This window comes from Motacilla alba, chromosome 1, assembly GCF_015832195.1.
Source record: "Motacilla alba alba isolate MOTALB_02 chromosome 1, Motacilla_alba_V1.0_pri, whole genome shotgun sequence".
Lineage (NCBI taxonomy): Eukaryota > Metazoa > Chordata > Aves > Passeriformes > Motacillidae > Motacilla > Motacilla alba.
In genome coordinates this window covers 55,833,596-55,849,773 of record NC_052016.1, presented here as the reverse complement: position 1 = coordinate 55,849,773, position 16,178 = coordinate 55,833,596, and the positions used below count along the sequence as shown (strand labels likewise).

At 40.2% G+C, this 16,178-nt stretch overlaps 2 protein-coding genes across 7 annotated transcripts in view; one reads left to right on the top strand and one right to left on the bottom strand.

The window, feature by feature from the left end:
• FLT1 (fms related receptor tyrosine kinase 1) overlaps nt 1–9,250 on the top strand; it is a 110,668-nt gene extending 101,418 nt beyond the window's left edge. Inside the window, exons 29-30 of the mRNA XM_038138267.1 lie at nt 759–850; nt 5,533–9,250. Coding sequence (XP_037994195.1) covers nt 759–850; nt 5,533–5,737 — 297 coding nt within the window. The 3' untranslated portion in view covers nt 5,738–9,250. The remainder of the gene's footprint in view (nt 1–758; nt 851–5,532) is intronic.
• The window catches only part of PAN3 (poly(A) specific ribonuclease subunit PAN3), a 79,940-nt gene continuing 72,548 nt past the window's right edge, over nt 8,787–16,178 (bottom strand). For 3 of the 6 annotated variants that reach the window (XM_038138252.1, XM_038138244.1, XM_038138214.1), the window contains 3 exons: nt 15,557–15,621; nt 14,706–14,844; nt 8,787–11,729 (listed from right to left, as the gene is read on the bottom strand). In XM_038138252.1, coding sequence (XP_037994180.1) covers nt 11,589–11,729; nt 14,706–14,844; nt 15,557–15,621 — 345 coding nt within the window. In that variant the 3' untranslated portion in view covers nt 8,787–11,588. Of the gene's footprint in view, nt 13,587–14,705; nt 14,845–15,556; nt 15,622–16,178 lie in introns of all 6 variants that reach the window. The other 3 variants (XR_005257078.1, XM_038138223.1, XM_038138235.1) reach the window with 3 other exon arrangements.

Genomic DNA, 16,178 nt, shown 5'->3' with positions numbered 1-16,178 from the left:
TGGGGGGTTACCGCTTCGTCAGCTCTAACTGATACAAGGGGCAGGATTAGCTATACTTGCAACAAGAGGTTATCCCACTGCCCTACAAATTAGGGCTAGTGATCCTTGCTGGCCATGTCATGGGCTGCAAACACTCCTTCCCGGACAAGAAGTGGTCACTTGCAGTAGGTCTGCAAGGTATAGCTACCAGAGTCCCACCTGAATCTCACCGGTGTGGGAGAGACACTTAAAATCCCTTGGATCTGCATTTTTATCTGAATAGTAGTGCACAAAGGAGGACTGTGAGTCCCTTTTCCATCAGAGGTTCTTGGTAGGATCAAGACCCATCAGCAAATGGATATGCTGAAGCCACGTGTAACAATGGGACACACACCCAATCCTGGTAGGGACGGGCATGGATGAGAGGCTGGGGCAAGCTTTCAGTGACTCAGTAGAAGGCATTAAGCAGCAGGAGGTGGGAAAGGCACAGAGGTCCTCACAGGGTTGAACAGGTGGCTGGCCAGAGCCTCAGACTGCATGCAGACACTTTTCTTCGAGCACCCTGGATTTGCATTAACATTACCTGTCTGCTGCACCCCAAGGCACCGGTGGTTTGGAAAGGCACCATTAAATACCTATGCACTGCTGTGCACAGAGCTGCCATCTCCTAGCGCTGTCTCAGTATCAGTGACCAGAAGGATGCTGGAAATCAGACCAAAGAGGAACTGAGTCCTTTGTAAAATACAGTTAACACCTAACAGGAATCTTCTTTCTTCAAGGATTACCAAGCAGACAGTGGGATGGTGCTTGCTCCAGAGGAACTGAAACGCTTCACATGGACAGGCAGCAAGCAGAAACGGACACTCTTTGGGTCTGTATTTTACATTCCCTTCTCAGGTTTTAGATGGCAAAGGAGAATTCAAGGTCCTTGTTCTAAATCACGCCTTGTGAAAGTAGCTGACGTGGCCCCAGTCCCTGCAAACACTCTTGCTGAGGTGTGTCCTGCTTGGTTTAATCAGCAGTCAATCATCTTCCACACCTATGTCTTTAAAGAAGCAAATAACCCTCAACCCCTTCGATGCACATCAGCAATATGATTTATTGGCAATTATTGATCCACCTAATGCTGAATTTAATGCCAGAGTGTCAGAGAACACTGAACTGAGGTAGGAGGCAGGTAACCGTAGGAAACAAGCCATTAATAATAGGGGAGGAGGAATGTGTGGCTGTGAAGGATTTGCAGTTGTTTCTGCAAGTCCCAAGGGCACCCCAGCTGGGACAAGGCCCCCTGTGCTTGTTTTTGCCCTTCTTTTCCATGACTCAGCTAAGCACGGCCCATTTAACACCCATGGGCTCAGGATGCTAAAGTGGCAACTTTACAATAGATGGATGTGAGGGCCTCACTTCTCTTCCTGCCTTTAAGCACTTGAATATATTGGCCATCTTCCTCCACCTAATTCCTGACAGCTGCCCAAGCAGCAGGGAACTAGGGCTGCTCTAAGAAATGAGTTGCACTGACATGAACTCTCTGTAAATGGGAAGTGTTTATTTTCTCAGCGCCGGCGCTGTATCAGCTCCCAGCCGCTGCAAAGCTGGCAGTGTCCTGGTTTCAGCTCACTGCTCCCAGCCAGCCTGGAGACTGCCCAGACCCAACCCATCGTTCATCTCATGCTGGCAGGAGGTCAAGGCCAGCCTGCCATCCTGCCAGCGCCAAACTTGTCAGTGCCTTGCAGTTGGGCAGGCTGGGGGGTGTAGCATTGTCTCAAAGAACAATCAGAGCTGGCTGAAACGTATGGTCAAGGCAGAGAGGCCTCGCGTCACAAAAAATTCCAGCAACTTAGAGGGCGTTGGTTGAAATACGTGTAGGACAGAAATATGCGTAGGACACAAATACGTGTAGGACAGAAATACGTGTAGGAGAGCGCGCGCTCACAGGGCTGGAAAGCACGGCCTCAATAAACGCGCTGCTGGCAGCAGCCTGCAGTGGCAAAGCCAGGGCAACACAAGCCACTCTGAACAAATGCTGGGAAACCCTTTCTCCTGCCTTGGCCTTTCAGAAAATAGGCTCCTGAGCAGTTTTATGATACTTCAGCTCTGTTGCGGCATGCTGTCTTTGGAGGAGCCAGGGACTATAGAGTGTATGTGGATATTACAGGGTTCCAAAGGATGCAATGCTCTCTAGAAGTGGTTTAACTCATTTTTTCTCTGTGTATTTCTGAAGGCTGCTGTCAGCCACACAGACAACATGGCAACCTCCCTAAATGAAATTTGTGAAATGCCTTTTTCTTTGCATACAGTGTGTCCCGAGCATCCCTCTGGAAGTGCTTTAAGGGGCATTTTCAAATGCAGAAGGAATGCTTGGATAAGAAAAAAAATTGAACTGAACAGTGGCTGCTAGAACGTAAATCCTCGGGGAAAATGGAGTGGTAGTCTGAGATCAAACAAGGTCATCTGGCCTGCAAGCTAAACAAGTGGTACTGTAGCACTGTGCCAAAAAGCACTCATGCATGTGAATGCAGGCAGTGACCCTTCAGTCTACACACATTCCTAAAAGTGGCAGCATCTTAGTTAATCATCCTTTACTTAAAATTAATTGGAGCAGTAAATAAATACCTCTAAAATTTGTACTGAGCAAGGTGGAGCCTGGAGGGCTTTGAGACATGGAGACTGATCTAAGCAGATGTACATTCCTGCTTCTTCCCTTGCATTGCAGGCATCCTGACATTTCAGCTTGGCTTTTCTTGCAGGGAGCTGATTCAGGTTGCCAGATTGCCAGAACAGTTTCTGAGTGAGCAATAGCAGCTCACTGTCAGGGCAGCTGGTGCCAGCACCAGGCTGAGGAAGAGTTTCACCTTCCTTTGGCAGCAGCTTACCTATGGTTAGGTCCCTTCACTGTAACAAAGCGATGGAAGATTCAGACTGGGCAGAGCTGAAGAACTGCATAGTGTGGAAGGAGCCAAACCCAGAGCACCCTACCTGTCTCCAGAAACATTCCCAGGATTTATTTCAAAGGTAACTGACTGCAGGAGAGAGCCAGCATGTGCAGCAGTGCTTGCCAGACCAAGGGCAAAGCAGAGCAGGGAGCCAACCTAACAGTGCAGGGCCCACTGACCCTGGTGAGGCACCTCCTCTTGGGCTTCCACTTCTGCCTAGGGAAAGGCACTAACACCAATGCTCACCCTTGGTTTCACCATATGAAAGAACATCAGCCCAAACCCTGGTGAGCTTCTTAGGCCCAGGTGGTGGCCAGGAGCATGAAACAGAAATGGCTGCAATGTGTCTTGGACTTGCTAATGCCACTGAGATGAAAAATTATATTCTGAGCAGCAGGAAGAGAAGTAAGTTTTTCCTAATATAAGGCCTCAGGTAAAAGACACCAGCAGAAAGGTTTGGGGGCAGTTTTCTGAGCTGTGCTCCTTTGCAGGTAGAAAGGATCCCAAGTGCAACCCTCTTCTAGATTTTCAGTAGTGGTGAAAAAGCCCAACACAAGTAAGCCAAAATCCTTGGGCTGAGGCAAACCCTTAAGTCAGTGTAAATTACAAAGCCAGAAAAACAGCAAGAATTCCACCTCCTGTGAGCTGGAACAAGCATCTCAAGAGCTGCAGCCAGCCTCTAACCTCACTCTGGTCCCAAACATGGCAAGAAACCAGCAGCCATTTCCTCCAACAAACAATCCCAATTAAAGACCAACTAAACATAGTTTCCAATTTACATTCCTAGACTGGCAAGAAGATAGTCCACAGCTACAGAAGTCTTTACTGACTGTAAACTCAGACTCAAAATGAAGCCTGACTACAGATGGCAAAACCCCCTGAGTTCCCTCAAAGTTTTTTGTGGGAATGCATGCCCAGGTACAGCAGTGCACTCCAGATAAAATTAACAGATGCAGCTCTACTGGGATAAAGGTTTAGTAAAGCAGAAGCCAAGTCTAGCTCACAAGAAAAATCTCAGGATGCAAAAGCCTGATGATGATGAAAGAATCAAAGCATGACAGTTTTAAGACTCACAACTTGTCATGCACACTCCACTTTTGCCAGCTCCCGAAGACTCACAATTACAATGTAAATCACAGAGGCATTTCTCTTTAAACCCATCACAAAAAGTCCATTGCATCTGTGACTAACCTTGTTATAGTTATGGAATTTGTCCCAAGGCAAGTACTTCTCCATCTGCCAACAGATGCAATATAAAAATATGGGATGCATCTGCAATCCTCATCACAAGGGCTCCTCCTCAGGAACTCCAGTCATCTACTAATAAATGTAATGGGGGGGTCTTCTTAGGGAGATCTTCCAATTTCCTACAGTAAGACAGAAGACAGAGACCACACTCCTTACAAAACCTCACAGGCTTCTGAGTTAAGAATTTGAGAAACTGTGACATCTAAGAGGAACTTGTAATGGTCCTGTGCCACTAGTTCTGTAGTTTGACTTAAAGACCTAACAGTGCAAAATAAAACAAAAAGCAAAACCCTGGGCTCTGCAAGCCTCAACAGATGCTCTCTGAATATCTTATCTGGAATTCAAGACTAGGGCTGCCAACGTTTCTGACCTTATAAATGGAGAGGAGTGGATTGTCCATGAACTTATAAAAATACAGGGGAGGAAATCTAATTTTAGACACTGTGGTCCAACATGTTTACTTTATGATTTCACATGTAAACAGTGATTGAAAAATGCTCTGGCTTGTCCTTTGTCTACAGATAAATCTTTGGTATCCAAGTTCAATGGTGTAAAAATTCTCTTTGCCCTGATTTTTTTCATTATTGAAAGAGCCCTTCTAAGCACTGCAGTCTCTGAATATGGGTGAGAAAGTGCCATAAGTCTAACAGTGCCTTTAAAAGTGGCTTTGCCAGAAGACATTAAACCCCTCTTAGTAAAGGGCATCTTATAAAAGGCAGCCTTCAGGATAACTGGTCATTTTAAGGAACAAGAGAATTCTAATTCAAACCAGCAGTTCATGGAAGCTGCCAAAAGAAGCGAAAAAAGAGCAGATAGCCAGACCTCATGCCCTTCCTCACAAACACCAGCCATTTGTATCAGAAATTTATCCCAGCATTAGGCTTTGGGGACAACTATACTAGTAGTTTTCTACTTCTGCCTCAAGGTTTGAGACCTTCCTTCGCTTCACTCCTGCTCAAAACCCCCCGTTCCCTTAGGACATTTAGATGTGGGGATATACTGCCTCACGACAGCAGAGCTGCCAGACACTCCCCACTACGCCACCCTGCAATAAAGTTTCACTCCCCAGCACCTGCCACAAATGAGCAATTAGAGCTTAGGCTGAGCAGTCCAGTACTCCCTCAACGCAAGAAGACTGACAGAATGCACAAACACTTTTAACAGTGATGTTCACTCCCAGCACCTCTGTTTAAAGGGGACTCACAGGGAACACAGCAGGGCTTCACTCCTCTGTTCTGCACTCACACTGAGCAAGTCCATCTGTGCCCTTCCCATCATGTAAGAATTAACTTGTGACCTAGCTTTGCTCAAGTCACTACAACAAAAATCTTTAGCTGTTAAGAAAGTTCACAGTGCCACTGCTCTATTACAGCATTAAAGATGCCAGCAGGAGCAAGGAGTCAGTGCTTTCTGGAATAACCAAGCCGAGAAGCTTCTGCAGTTTCAGCTGTGACCAGCTCAGTGACTCCAAGCGAAGATACACCTGTGGTTATGCGATGCTGGAGAAAATGATTGCCAGCCGTTCTCCTCCTCCCGACTACAATTCTGTTGCCCATTATTCTCAGCCACCAGTTTAAGTACTTCTAGGCCAAGTAAACATGCAGGTTCTTGTGAAACACTGTCAGTTTAAAAATTATTTCAGTTATCATAAAACTCAGAAAATTATCATTGGCTTAATCCCAGTGATCTGCTTCTCTACAGACTGCAGCACACATATTCAAAGTAGAGCAAAATATTATTGCTTAAACCTTGACTTTCCCAAATGCTCAACACCAATAGCTTTCGCTAAAAATGCTGAGTGCTTCTGTATCCAGGAAAACCTAGAAGGCCATTATTACAGCCTCTGCTCAGACTCACTTCTGTCCTGACTGGGAGAGGCAGCTGGGAGCCCTAGAGAGCCAGGAATCTGCACAGGCACCGAGGTATTGGCATCCCATGGTTGGGGTATGTGTTGTGCTGGAAAACAAAGGAGCCTTCAAGAAGAAAGAAACTAGAAACAGACCACAAACTATATTTTTTAATGAAAACTACTTTGAGAAACTTGTGGGAAGGCTGATGCTCTGGGGAAGCTGAATAAGCTAATTGGGGATGGAGCATTATATGGATCTTACTGCTCCAGATGGCAGACGCAGTAGGGAGCCTTGCAAGGCAAGAATTTAAAATGTGTTGCTAAACACAATTGGCAAGGATAGAGGAGAACTAAGACCAGATCCAGGGCTGTAACAGGGAATACATACCAATTCAGTTTGGACAATCCTGTTGAAGTCAAGTAAATATTGAAGTTTTGCACTTCGTCAGTAAGCCAACACACACACACACACACTGGAACCAAACCACAAGGTAGATAGGTTAAAGCCAAGCTCAGACCACAAAACCTCACGGACCTTCTAACACTGCACTGATTATATTTTATTTATGGGAATCTGTCTGAAACGACAGGATGGCTACTACACTGCACAAACTTTTAATTGATCACTAGAGAGTTTGAAGAGATCACTTAGAAATTACAAGACAATCTGTAAAGTTAGGGCAGCTTTTCTATGAAGACACCTGAATTTCCATGTTAAGTTACCAGTATGTACAGGAATAAAAAGGTATCATTAATTTACAGCAGATTTTGTTTAGCATCTCAGAAAGGTCATGAGTGCTCTCTGCTCAAGAAGCATTAGGATGCACCCATTCCCTTTCACCTTCGAATGCAGTACTGAAATGAGAGTTGGACATTTAACACAGTAGCACTGATATCTGCCAAATCAATTACAGCCCAATGTCAGCTTCTTGTGGTCCACTAAAATATGTATTAACTTGAATGCTACATGTTATATGATCTCTTGCTCTCTCAGAATTCAGCTAAAGAGCTATGAATGTAACCCACTAACAGACTCTAAGGTCACAAATAAAAACTATCGTGACATTCAAGCAAAATAAATATGTACCACTACTTCTGAGCTAAGGATCTCTGCTCAAGAGATCATCAGTTTTATTTATCTATTGCACTGTCTCTTGTTGGTAATGTATATTTGACCTTGATCAAGACTAAAAGTTTCAGCACTCTTGTTACTAGAACTGAGCAAGAATAGTTACAGGATGAAGCATCTCAAAGGACGTGTTTGCACAGTGTAAATATATAAATATGCTTTTGTGCACAAATATTTAAGAAAACTGGACTACAAAGATTACTTTTGTATGAACCCCCAAGTGTCTTCAGATGTGAAGAACTCCTATTTTGTCTTGCATTTTCTGTCTTTATATAATGTGTTTGACTACTAAATTCATATAATAAAGTTTGCTTTTGAAAAAAAAGAGTTCTGCCAGTGTCAAAGACTGCTGTGGCACACAAGTCAGCACTGGGCAGCACAAACATCTGGCACACATCCATCCCACAGGATGATTTTGTGAGCAAAGGAAAACATGGAATACTCACACAGAAGGAAGGCACACTTCTCACACAGCAAACCAGCTACAGTGACAGACACCTGTCACTGTTCCCTGTGTGGGTGACATTCCCTAGGTTTAACATATTTAGGAAGAGCTTACTGCTGTCTAGAAATAAAAATTCAACTCAGCCTCTGGGAGAGGCAAGGTTTCATGGTGGGGGAAGATAAAGACGAACATCCACCCAACCACCCACCATTCTGTTTCTTCAGCAACTAGAAGATGCACACCAGAGAAAAGGACAGCAAACAGAGCTAAGGTGTCCTCACCAAAGCCTGTTCTGAAGCTACTGTGACAGCAGGCAGCACCTTAGGCCTGGGTAGAGACTCTTCAGAGAATCCCCACATCCCCACCCCATCCATCTGAAGCTGGGGATGCTGCCTCCACAGAGATGTTCAATCAAGTGCTCTTTGCTAAACAGCATTCAATCATCTGAGGGGCTGGAAGGAAGTGGAGATTAAGCTTTCTCTGGGAAAGCAGAATGGGATCATGAATTGCTGCAGGAGTTGTGTAGCTGTTACTGCACATTACTAAGGAGGAGACTGGATATGTGCATCAATCAAACAATGTAGCTTATATAATAACATTCCTAAAACACTGCAATTTCAGTAATAATGACTCCATGTCAAATATATGCAGGAACTATTGACAATTCACAATATATTACACAAAATTACATCTTCCATAAGCATGGTCAGCATTGTATGAATATAGGAGACTTTATCCCACCAGCAAATGATTGAACCTTTGCTGGTTAAAAACACAGAAAAAGAATTCTGTGAAATGAAGTTATTGCGACTCCATGTGCAAATTCTCAGAGAAATTAATACACTTTGTTGCTGAGCAAAAAAAGCTCAAAAAACATGAAAGTCAGAGTACTTGAGCAGAGTTTTCAAAAGTAGGGCTTATCGAGGAAAGCAAACCTGATCAAACTGAAGCAGATGGGATTTGACTTGGGAGCTATGGAAATATGCATTAATGCACTTCTAGTGAACAGTACCTCCCCGTTTTAGAACATCTGATACACTCTAAGTGGCAACACAATTTGTGACTCCTGCTTGTTTAAACTCTGCATGGCAGACAGAATGAATACAAAAGAAGTACGAGACAGAATGAAATAAAATTCCACCACCAAAGCTGAAAAGCCCTGGATCCAACTTCAGAGCTTCACAATGTCAAAATAAGGCCACATTACTTCTGGTATTCTTTATTAAAAATACTGCTGTACACATGAACAATGAAAACAGGATTAAAGATGAGTAACACATACTGGGATCATGACATTAGAACTTAACATACTGGTGCTTTTTAGGGGAAGCAGTTGACACCTGAATTACTGAAACAAGGGCAAATCAAAAATACATAGGTACCCTCAACAAAATATTTACAATATAGTAAATACAGCAACAAAATTTAAAACAGGTACAAAAATTAAAATGACCAACATCAGATGATTTCAAAGGTTGTCCCTTCTGTGCTTTTAGCTGTAAAAAATAGGAAGGTCAGAAATAAATTTCCCATCTGGGAGGGCACATCCTGGTGACTCTTCTTTTAAATACAGATACCGAGTTCTTCCTATGAATGGATCAAACTTCAACTTTAGGACAACCTTCTAAATGGAATTAAAATGGGGTAGAAGGGCTCTCCCCAAAAAATCACCCAAGCTGAACTTCAGACTGTTCAAATCATTCCCAAATACAGACCAAATAAAATAAATAGAAAACAAAGCTCAACTTCTTTTTAATTTTATGTATTACCTGACACCAAATATTTTCTGGCTGACATTATGTATGAAAACTTATTAGCTGTCTACCTTTTTATTTTTAAACCAAGTCCTGAGGTTACTAGGGGCTGAAGCAAACTGACATTATGCAAATACACATAGGTTTGCAATTTAGACATGTCTTGCAGAGGGTGTGCTGGTCTAAAAAGGATGAGAATTCAAGCCCTATTTTACCCCTGCCTTACACTTCCACAAAATATTGGTCCACAAATTAAATTTTCAAAGGTTCCCAAACCCCACAACTGAACAGATGATCCCCTTTCATTTTCAAAGAAAACAATACTGGAAAAAACCTCAGCCCGCTTATAAATTAAGCATTCCATATTTCTTCTAGAATACAAGTACTTCTTTTTTTTGTACAAAAGAATTACAATATGATTTGTCAAAAAACATAGAAAAGACAGCTGCTCTTCCTCAAATACATGAGCTAATGATAAAAGACTGTTCTGCATGTTCACTTTTCAAAGTTCCTGTTCCTTTTATATTAAAAAGAACATTCTGGCAACTGTTATCGTTTGAATATTAAACATTATGTTCCTTTTAAAATTGCAACAATAATTGATTTTTAAACTCAACAACTGATGCTACTTAATGTGGATTCAACCACATTTTCTAAAATGTGTAAAGCATGTCCCTAGTCTTCAAAGCTTTCGATGTGAAGAGAGTTGCTTTTTTCTTGATGCAAGTCTCAAGGCGGAGAATCATTTTAAAGCTTATAAAAGTGGACAGAGAAATATTAAAAACTTCTCTGAAAACTACAAATATTGAGAATCATTAAAATTGATGTCAGTAACATCAGTTGCAAGTGCTTAGAGTCTGTCCTGACCTTTTGAGTTTCCACATTTTCTTCATGGTGAGCACCCAGTGCTATTAAAACATTCAGTGCTGGGAAAGGATAGATACAGTCTTCACTACTGCTTTAAGAAAGGAAATTCCTACATATTTGGCAGTCTTCAGTATCAAAGTGTAGGTGTTTAACTAGAAATCCCATGAATACCCAAGTTTGGAGACAACTGCATGTCCAAAAATTAGAAAGGTAATTGAGGAGCAAAATTCCAGACTTTTGAGACTGAATTACTTCAGGAATATTCATGTGTTGAGTATTAGCAAAAGTAATATTACTTTGGGCTAAGCAGTGACTGCAAAGGCACAGCAGATCATTATCCCTCCAGATTCAGGCCGTAAAACTTGAAAAGCTCTTGATGCCAGACAACTGCTGTGTTTAGTTAATCTTCTTTTAACAGTGTCTTTGTATCTGTATCCAGTGTAGCGTACCATAATAAAGCTGTGGTTCAAAGAACAGAACTTTATACAAAAATTATACTGTAAATAACCTAAAGTAATACACTCCTGAAACTTCAGGCATTTAAACAATTTCTTTAAAAAAAAAATCTATTAAAAAAATTGCATAAATGTAAATGCTTCTGACTACCAGGAAAATGTACAAACAGTTTTTAAAAGGCGCTGGTTGTGTTTAGAGCAAGTTTGATATGCTCCTTAAATTAAAGATGTTTCCCATTATGCTGTTTTCGTCACTTCGCTTAGACAAAGTTTAAATCGAATGACAGGGGACTTTCTTTCCTTTTTAGTCAATTCACCAATATTCACTTGACTGATTTTAAAAAGTTGTTTCTTCTCACATTTCTTTGAGCTAACAGTGGGTGGCATACAGAGCTTGCATACAACACACTTTAACAGAGGTTACGAACTAAACGGTCATTAATAGAACACAATTTCTATTAAATTATTTACCTGGTCCTTTATGCTATTCTGGGTGCAAATAATATCAAAAATGAATAAATTTTGCTATATCCTCAGTGACAAAAATGTATCCCAGAAATGTCCTTGCAAAGAGTTTCCCTTAAGTATACAATGTGGCAAAACTTCAGAGATCAGAAAAGTCTTAAAAAAATTAAAATTAGTGCATATACAAGTGGAAAAAATAAAAGTAGGAACATCATGCACCTGATGTGTTCCTTAATCTAAAATAAATTCTTCACAGATAAAGCCTCCAATGGCAGCCTTAGCTCTAGGATAAGTGAAACATTCTTCCCTTCAAGTAACAGTGTACCTGACTGAAGTGCAAGCAGCTTTGCTCATCTCCTGTTTGTTTCCCAAATGTGAAATGAGATGACAACAACAATTCAGCTGTAGTGCAATTTGCTATAGGTTAAGTTCCTCAGCAATGTCCTGCATGCTTTCAGCAAATACTACAACTGACCATTTGCGGCTGCAATCAGTTCTTGAAAAGTATTTTCAAAGCAGCGTTTTAAATCGCTGTAAGTTACCACAAGTACACTCTTCTCATCTCTGGAAATGAGGCTTATTTTTTCTGGCACACCAGCATCTAACTGTAACAAGAATGCAAAAGATAAAATAAAAGAAGTGTGAAAGAAATGGCAAAACATTTCCCCAACAACAAAAGCAATCAATTTCTTGGCAAGTACATTGTTATGGTGCAGTTCAAATCCGCTAACAGGACACAAAGGAAGAATCTGAATCGCACCACAATAACGTCCTCGCCAAAAAATCGAGACATTTTGGTCTTAACCTGATGGACATTCCAGACCTTAGGACTAGATTACCATTGTTTCCTTCCCCTTCCACAAAACTAGCAATCCTGTAATGCTATTACTTCCCTGTGTAGAAAGCCTGGCAAAACTTTCATGTATTTCCTGAAGAACAAAACTAAATTTGACATTACATTTGCACATATGATCCACAAGCCTAAACGTAAAGTAGGTAATTAACTTCTTGTCCACTCCGAAATGAGATAATGGATGGATCAGCCCCGTAGCCTGAAAACTGGTAGAAACCCAAACCTCACATTTTTGGCAGTATTGGAAACAAACTAAGCTGTATGGTACATTTAAGCCCTTAGAAAGAAAAAGTTACTTTGGTATAATCTATAACCAAATGGATAATCTGGGGTTGAGGATCAACGTTTGTTCCACATTTCTTCTCATGGTTTGTTCGGACTTCTCAGATTCAATGTGTACTTTTCTTTATATTCCATTAGATCCTAATTTCTAACAGAGGAATATCTTGCTTTACATGCTGAAGCCCATTACATCAGTGTTTCTTATGTTCTTCCTACTTTGCAAGAAATGTTCATCAATAGAGAACTGTCAGACTCTCTTATTACGCAGAGCTTTTGTAGTTTTGTTTTAGTCAGTATGTTGATAGTTCCACCACGGTCTTTCTTATTCCAATACAAAAGGTGGGGCAGAAACAAGTGAGATATGACACTACCAATCCATTCTTTGGAAATACAACCCCAGCAGGTTTAAATGTATGTATGATAATATTGTACTGAATAGAAAAACAATGAAATTTGTCAGAGAGATGTTCCACTAGCTGTTGTCTGGAGCAACACAGCAAGTCAGCAATTTCTTGCATTTCTCTTCTAAAGTAATGTTTTGAGTGTAACCTTAAAAAGCTGGAACCACCACATTTTAAAGCTGCTGCTTTGTGAATGGTTTCAGAAGGATGAAAGCAAGCCAATTAGCTTCTAATTTTTGTAGAGTAGGATAAAACCACCATTGTCTTTCAACATCCATTACAAAATATTAATACAATTAAGGTGCTTGTGAAATATTGTCCACTGTTCATTCCCATTAGCATCATACAACAAATGAATGAATTACCCAAATGGAAGGTCTTCCTAATGGAAGATCTGTATTAAGAAAGCCACACTGCTAATTACAAACATCAATATTTATGGCTTTCTTTCCTCCTGTAGATGCATAAATCAATATTCTCAGATAAAAAGATGCTCAAAACACCACATTAAAAAGGATAGTTTGTTGGTTTGGTTTTTTTTATAAACAACAGAACAGCTTACATTCAAAAGGAATGTGTTTGGCAAGTACCAGTAAAGTCCATATAACTTCTACTAGTACTTATACAGTTTCTGAAGTGCCTCTTAGAGTGTATTTCCAAAGCAGAGTTCTGTAAGCCTTACAGTTTTTGTGTGCTGAGCCCACAACCACAGAAGAGAAGAGCCTCTGTTTAAAAAGGTAAGCCATGAACATTTATAGAACAAGGCATTCTTTGACATTGTCTCTTACCTGACCTATGAATTCAGGACTGTCCCCTCTTGCTACAGGACTGTATGAGTCACTGCTTTCAAATCATGATGGCATTTCAATGCCTACTTGAATGTCAACATGCTTTCTTTTTGATTTAGCCTCAATCCCTTTAATGTCCTTTTTAAAGTGATTACAGACACCAACCAGAAAGATAAAAAGGAGGTTAAAAAATGCACAGCAGTGGTCTAATAGGAGGTTAGAAACCCTGACAATTTTAGAAAAATATTTAACTGTACAGTTATTACACATCAAAGGATCTGAACATATTCCACTTTTCTTGGAGGAGAAGGTTTGCTATCCTAGTCCTAGAAAAAAATATTGGGCACTAAAACTGTGTATTGTCAGTGTCTGCATCACCATTCTCTACAGAGCAAGTGAAATTACCAAGCAGCTACAAAAGCAACAACAAAAAAAGTTGCAGCATCTTAGTCTCCCATGGATTACTGAAGTTTGGTAAAACAATCTAAAATAAGTTGAAAGCTGCTCTACCAATAAAAAAATTAATCAGCTCACATACTTTTTAATTTATGGAGCAAGACAAGTTCTTCATCTACTGAAGTTCTTGTGGTATCTCACACATCTGCTATTAATCACGAGAGTGCTCAGATAAAATTCTGCTAGTGGTGCAGCTCTTAGAAAACTGCAAATAGCTTTGTTAAGTCAGCCTTGGAACACAAACGGCTGAAGAGACTAGGAAAATTATTACATAAGCGGACTTAACATTTTAAGTCACAGAAATTTTCTAGCACTGTCCTCATGGCAAGGATTTTGCACAAATTTCTGTTGCAGTTTCCTTCCTGTCTCCTACTCAAGGCAGCACAATTTAGGAATGGATCTTGCCTTATGACCATCCTTTGTGATAACTACCAGCAGAAACCTCCCCCAGTTAAAGGAGTATTTTGGATCCTTTATGCTGTGTTGAAAGACCAGAGTAGCATAAAGGGACCAGCATTGCTTATCCACAGTAATCAATGCATTCTAGGATGATAAGTTAATATTGTATCTCATGCTATATTAACAAATTTTTAATATTCATGTACTAGTTTTATTAAAATATCCATAGATGTTGGAATATTAGCTTAGTGAATACATGGTTTTAATCCAAAATGGGGAAAATAACCACCAGCTAAGCCAATGGCATTAACCTTCCAGTGCCAACTTACTTTGCAGTGGAATACTCTTTTAAAGAAAGCTAACCTAATCAAATGTGTAAAAGCCAACTGAAGTACAGTGTACCTTGTTAAGACATGAGATAATGTGACTGAGGTCAATCCAAGGAGTACCCGCTTCTGTCACCTGATGGAAAAGGTGATCTCGAAAGAGCTTTAGTAAATACCTGTCTCCAGTTTCTGACCACGTTGGGTCCTTCTGAAACCTAGTGAAAAACAAATTCTCATATTAAAGCTCAGTTAGTTAAGTAAAATCAAACCCCACAGATATAAATAACACTTCAATCTCAGCTGAGTAGTCCTATTGCACTAATCTACCTGCTATAAATTGCAATTAAATTAGGTTCCCCCCCCCCACAACAGACAGAAGATAACATACAGAAAAACTTTCTCAGCTGCTTGAGCACCTAAAGCTAATGCCTTACAAGAGCCACCAAAAAATAATGGAAGAAAGCAAAAGTGATCTGCAACAAGTTTAGCATGTAAAACACATGTAGAAACTTGCATTATAAACATAACTCCATATTTATCCAAAAGGATGGAAAACAGACAATGAACACTTCATTTTGATGTAGTTAGTCAATGAAAAACAAGGTGAAAACTCACCAGCTTAAAACCAGTATCTACATCCTTTGCTTTGGTTAAAGCAAGCTATGGATTTCCTCCAAAACTACTGCCACTCACAAGAGAAACTATACTAAATACAATGAAACAACTTTGGCTTATCTTCTTGTAGCCTTCTCCTGTCTACTTAAAGTTTTGGTCCAAGTTGCTTGTCTAATTTTTCTCAAGACTTCTTTAATACTCATTTCTCCACGGGCAAATAGGGGGAAAATTTAGCTTAAATTTATGAAGGAAGAAAGTGCATTGCAAACTGTGTTTTACATACTCTAAACCACAAAAATAAGTATTTCTTACTCTGGCCTCTCATTGATTGTTCCCAATTTTGCTAGGAGCCTAAACAACCTTCCATTCTGCACCTCCTAGAAAACAAGAAAAAGGTTGTTAAGAGTCTCTGAAACAAAATTTAGATGTTTATTTGCAAAAGATACATGGTAATAATGCAAATGAAGCACTATTAATTACAAAGACTTATTTATTCAAAGAAGAGCGTATCTTTTTTCAGACAGAGATCAAATGTATTGTATTATGTATCAGTAGTCCAGTACTCATTTTAGCACTTGAAATTAAAATGTGAAGATTCAGCAACAAATGAATCAGCAACCAACAACCTCTCAATCCCAGCAGGAACTGGACCAGGCAATCTATTTCTTTGTGGAAATTTTAAGTCTAATCTCCTGCCAGCCTATACTCACAGGTATGCTAAAATACAGTAAGTTAAACAAGAAAAATATGGGGCTTTATACATATATATATATATATATATATACATACATATACACAGTTACCAAGATATGCAGAAGTATGAAGTACACCACCTTATTTCAAGTGAAGATGAGAATAAAAAATCTACTAGATCTGTTTTTCAGAAATGCTTTGTAGGCCATTATTAGTAAATATTTAGCAACAATATCAAACT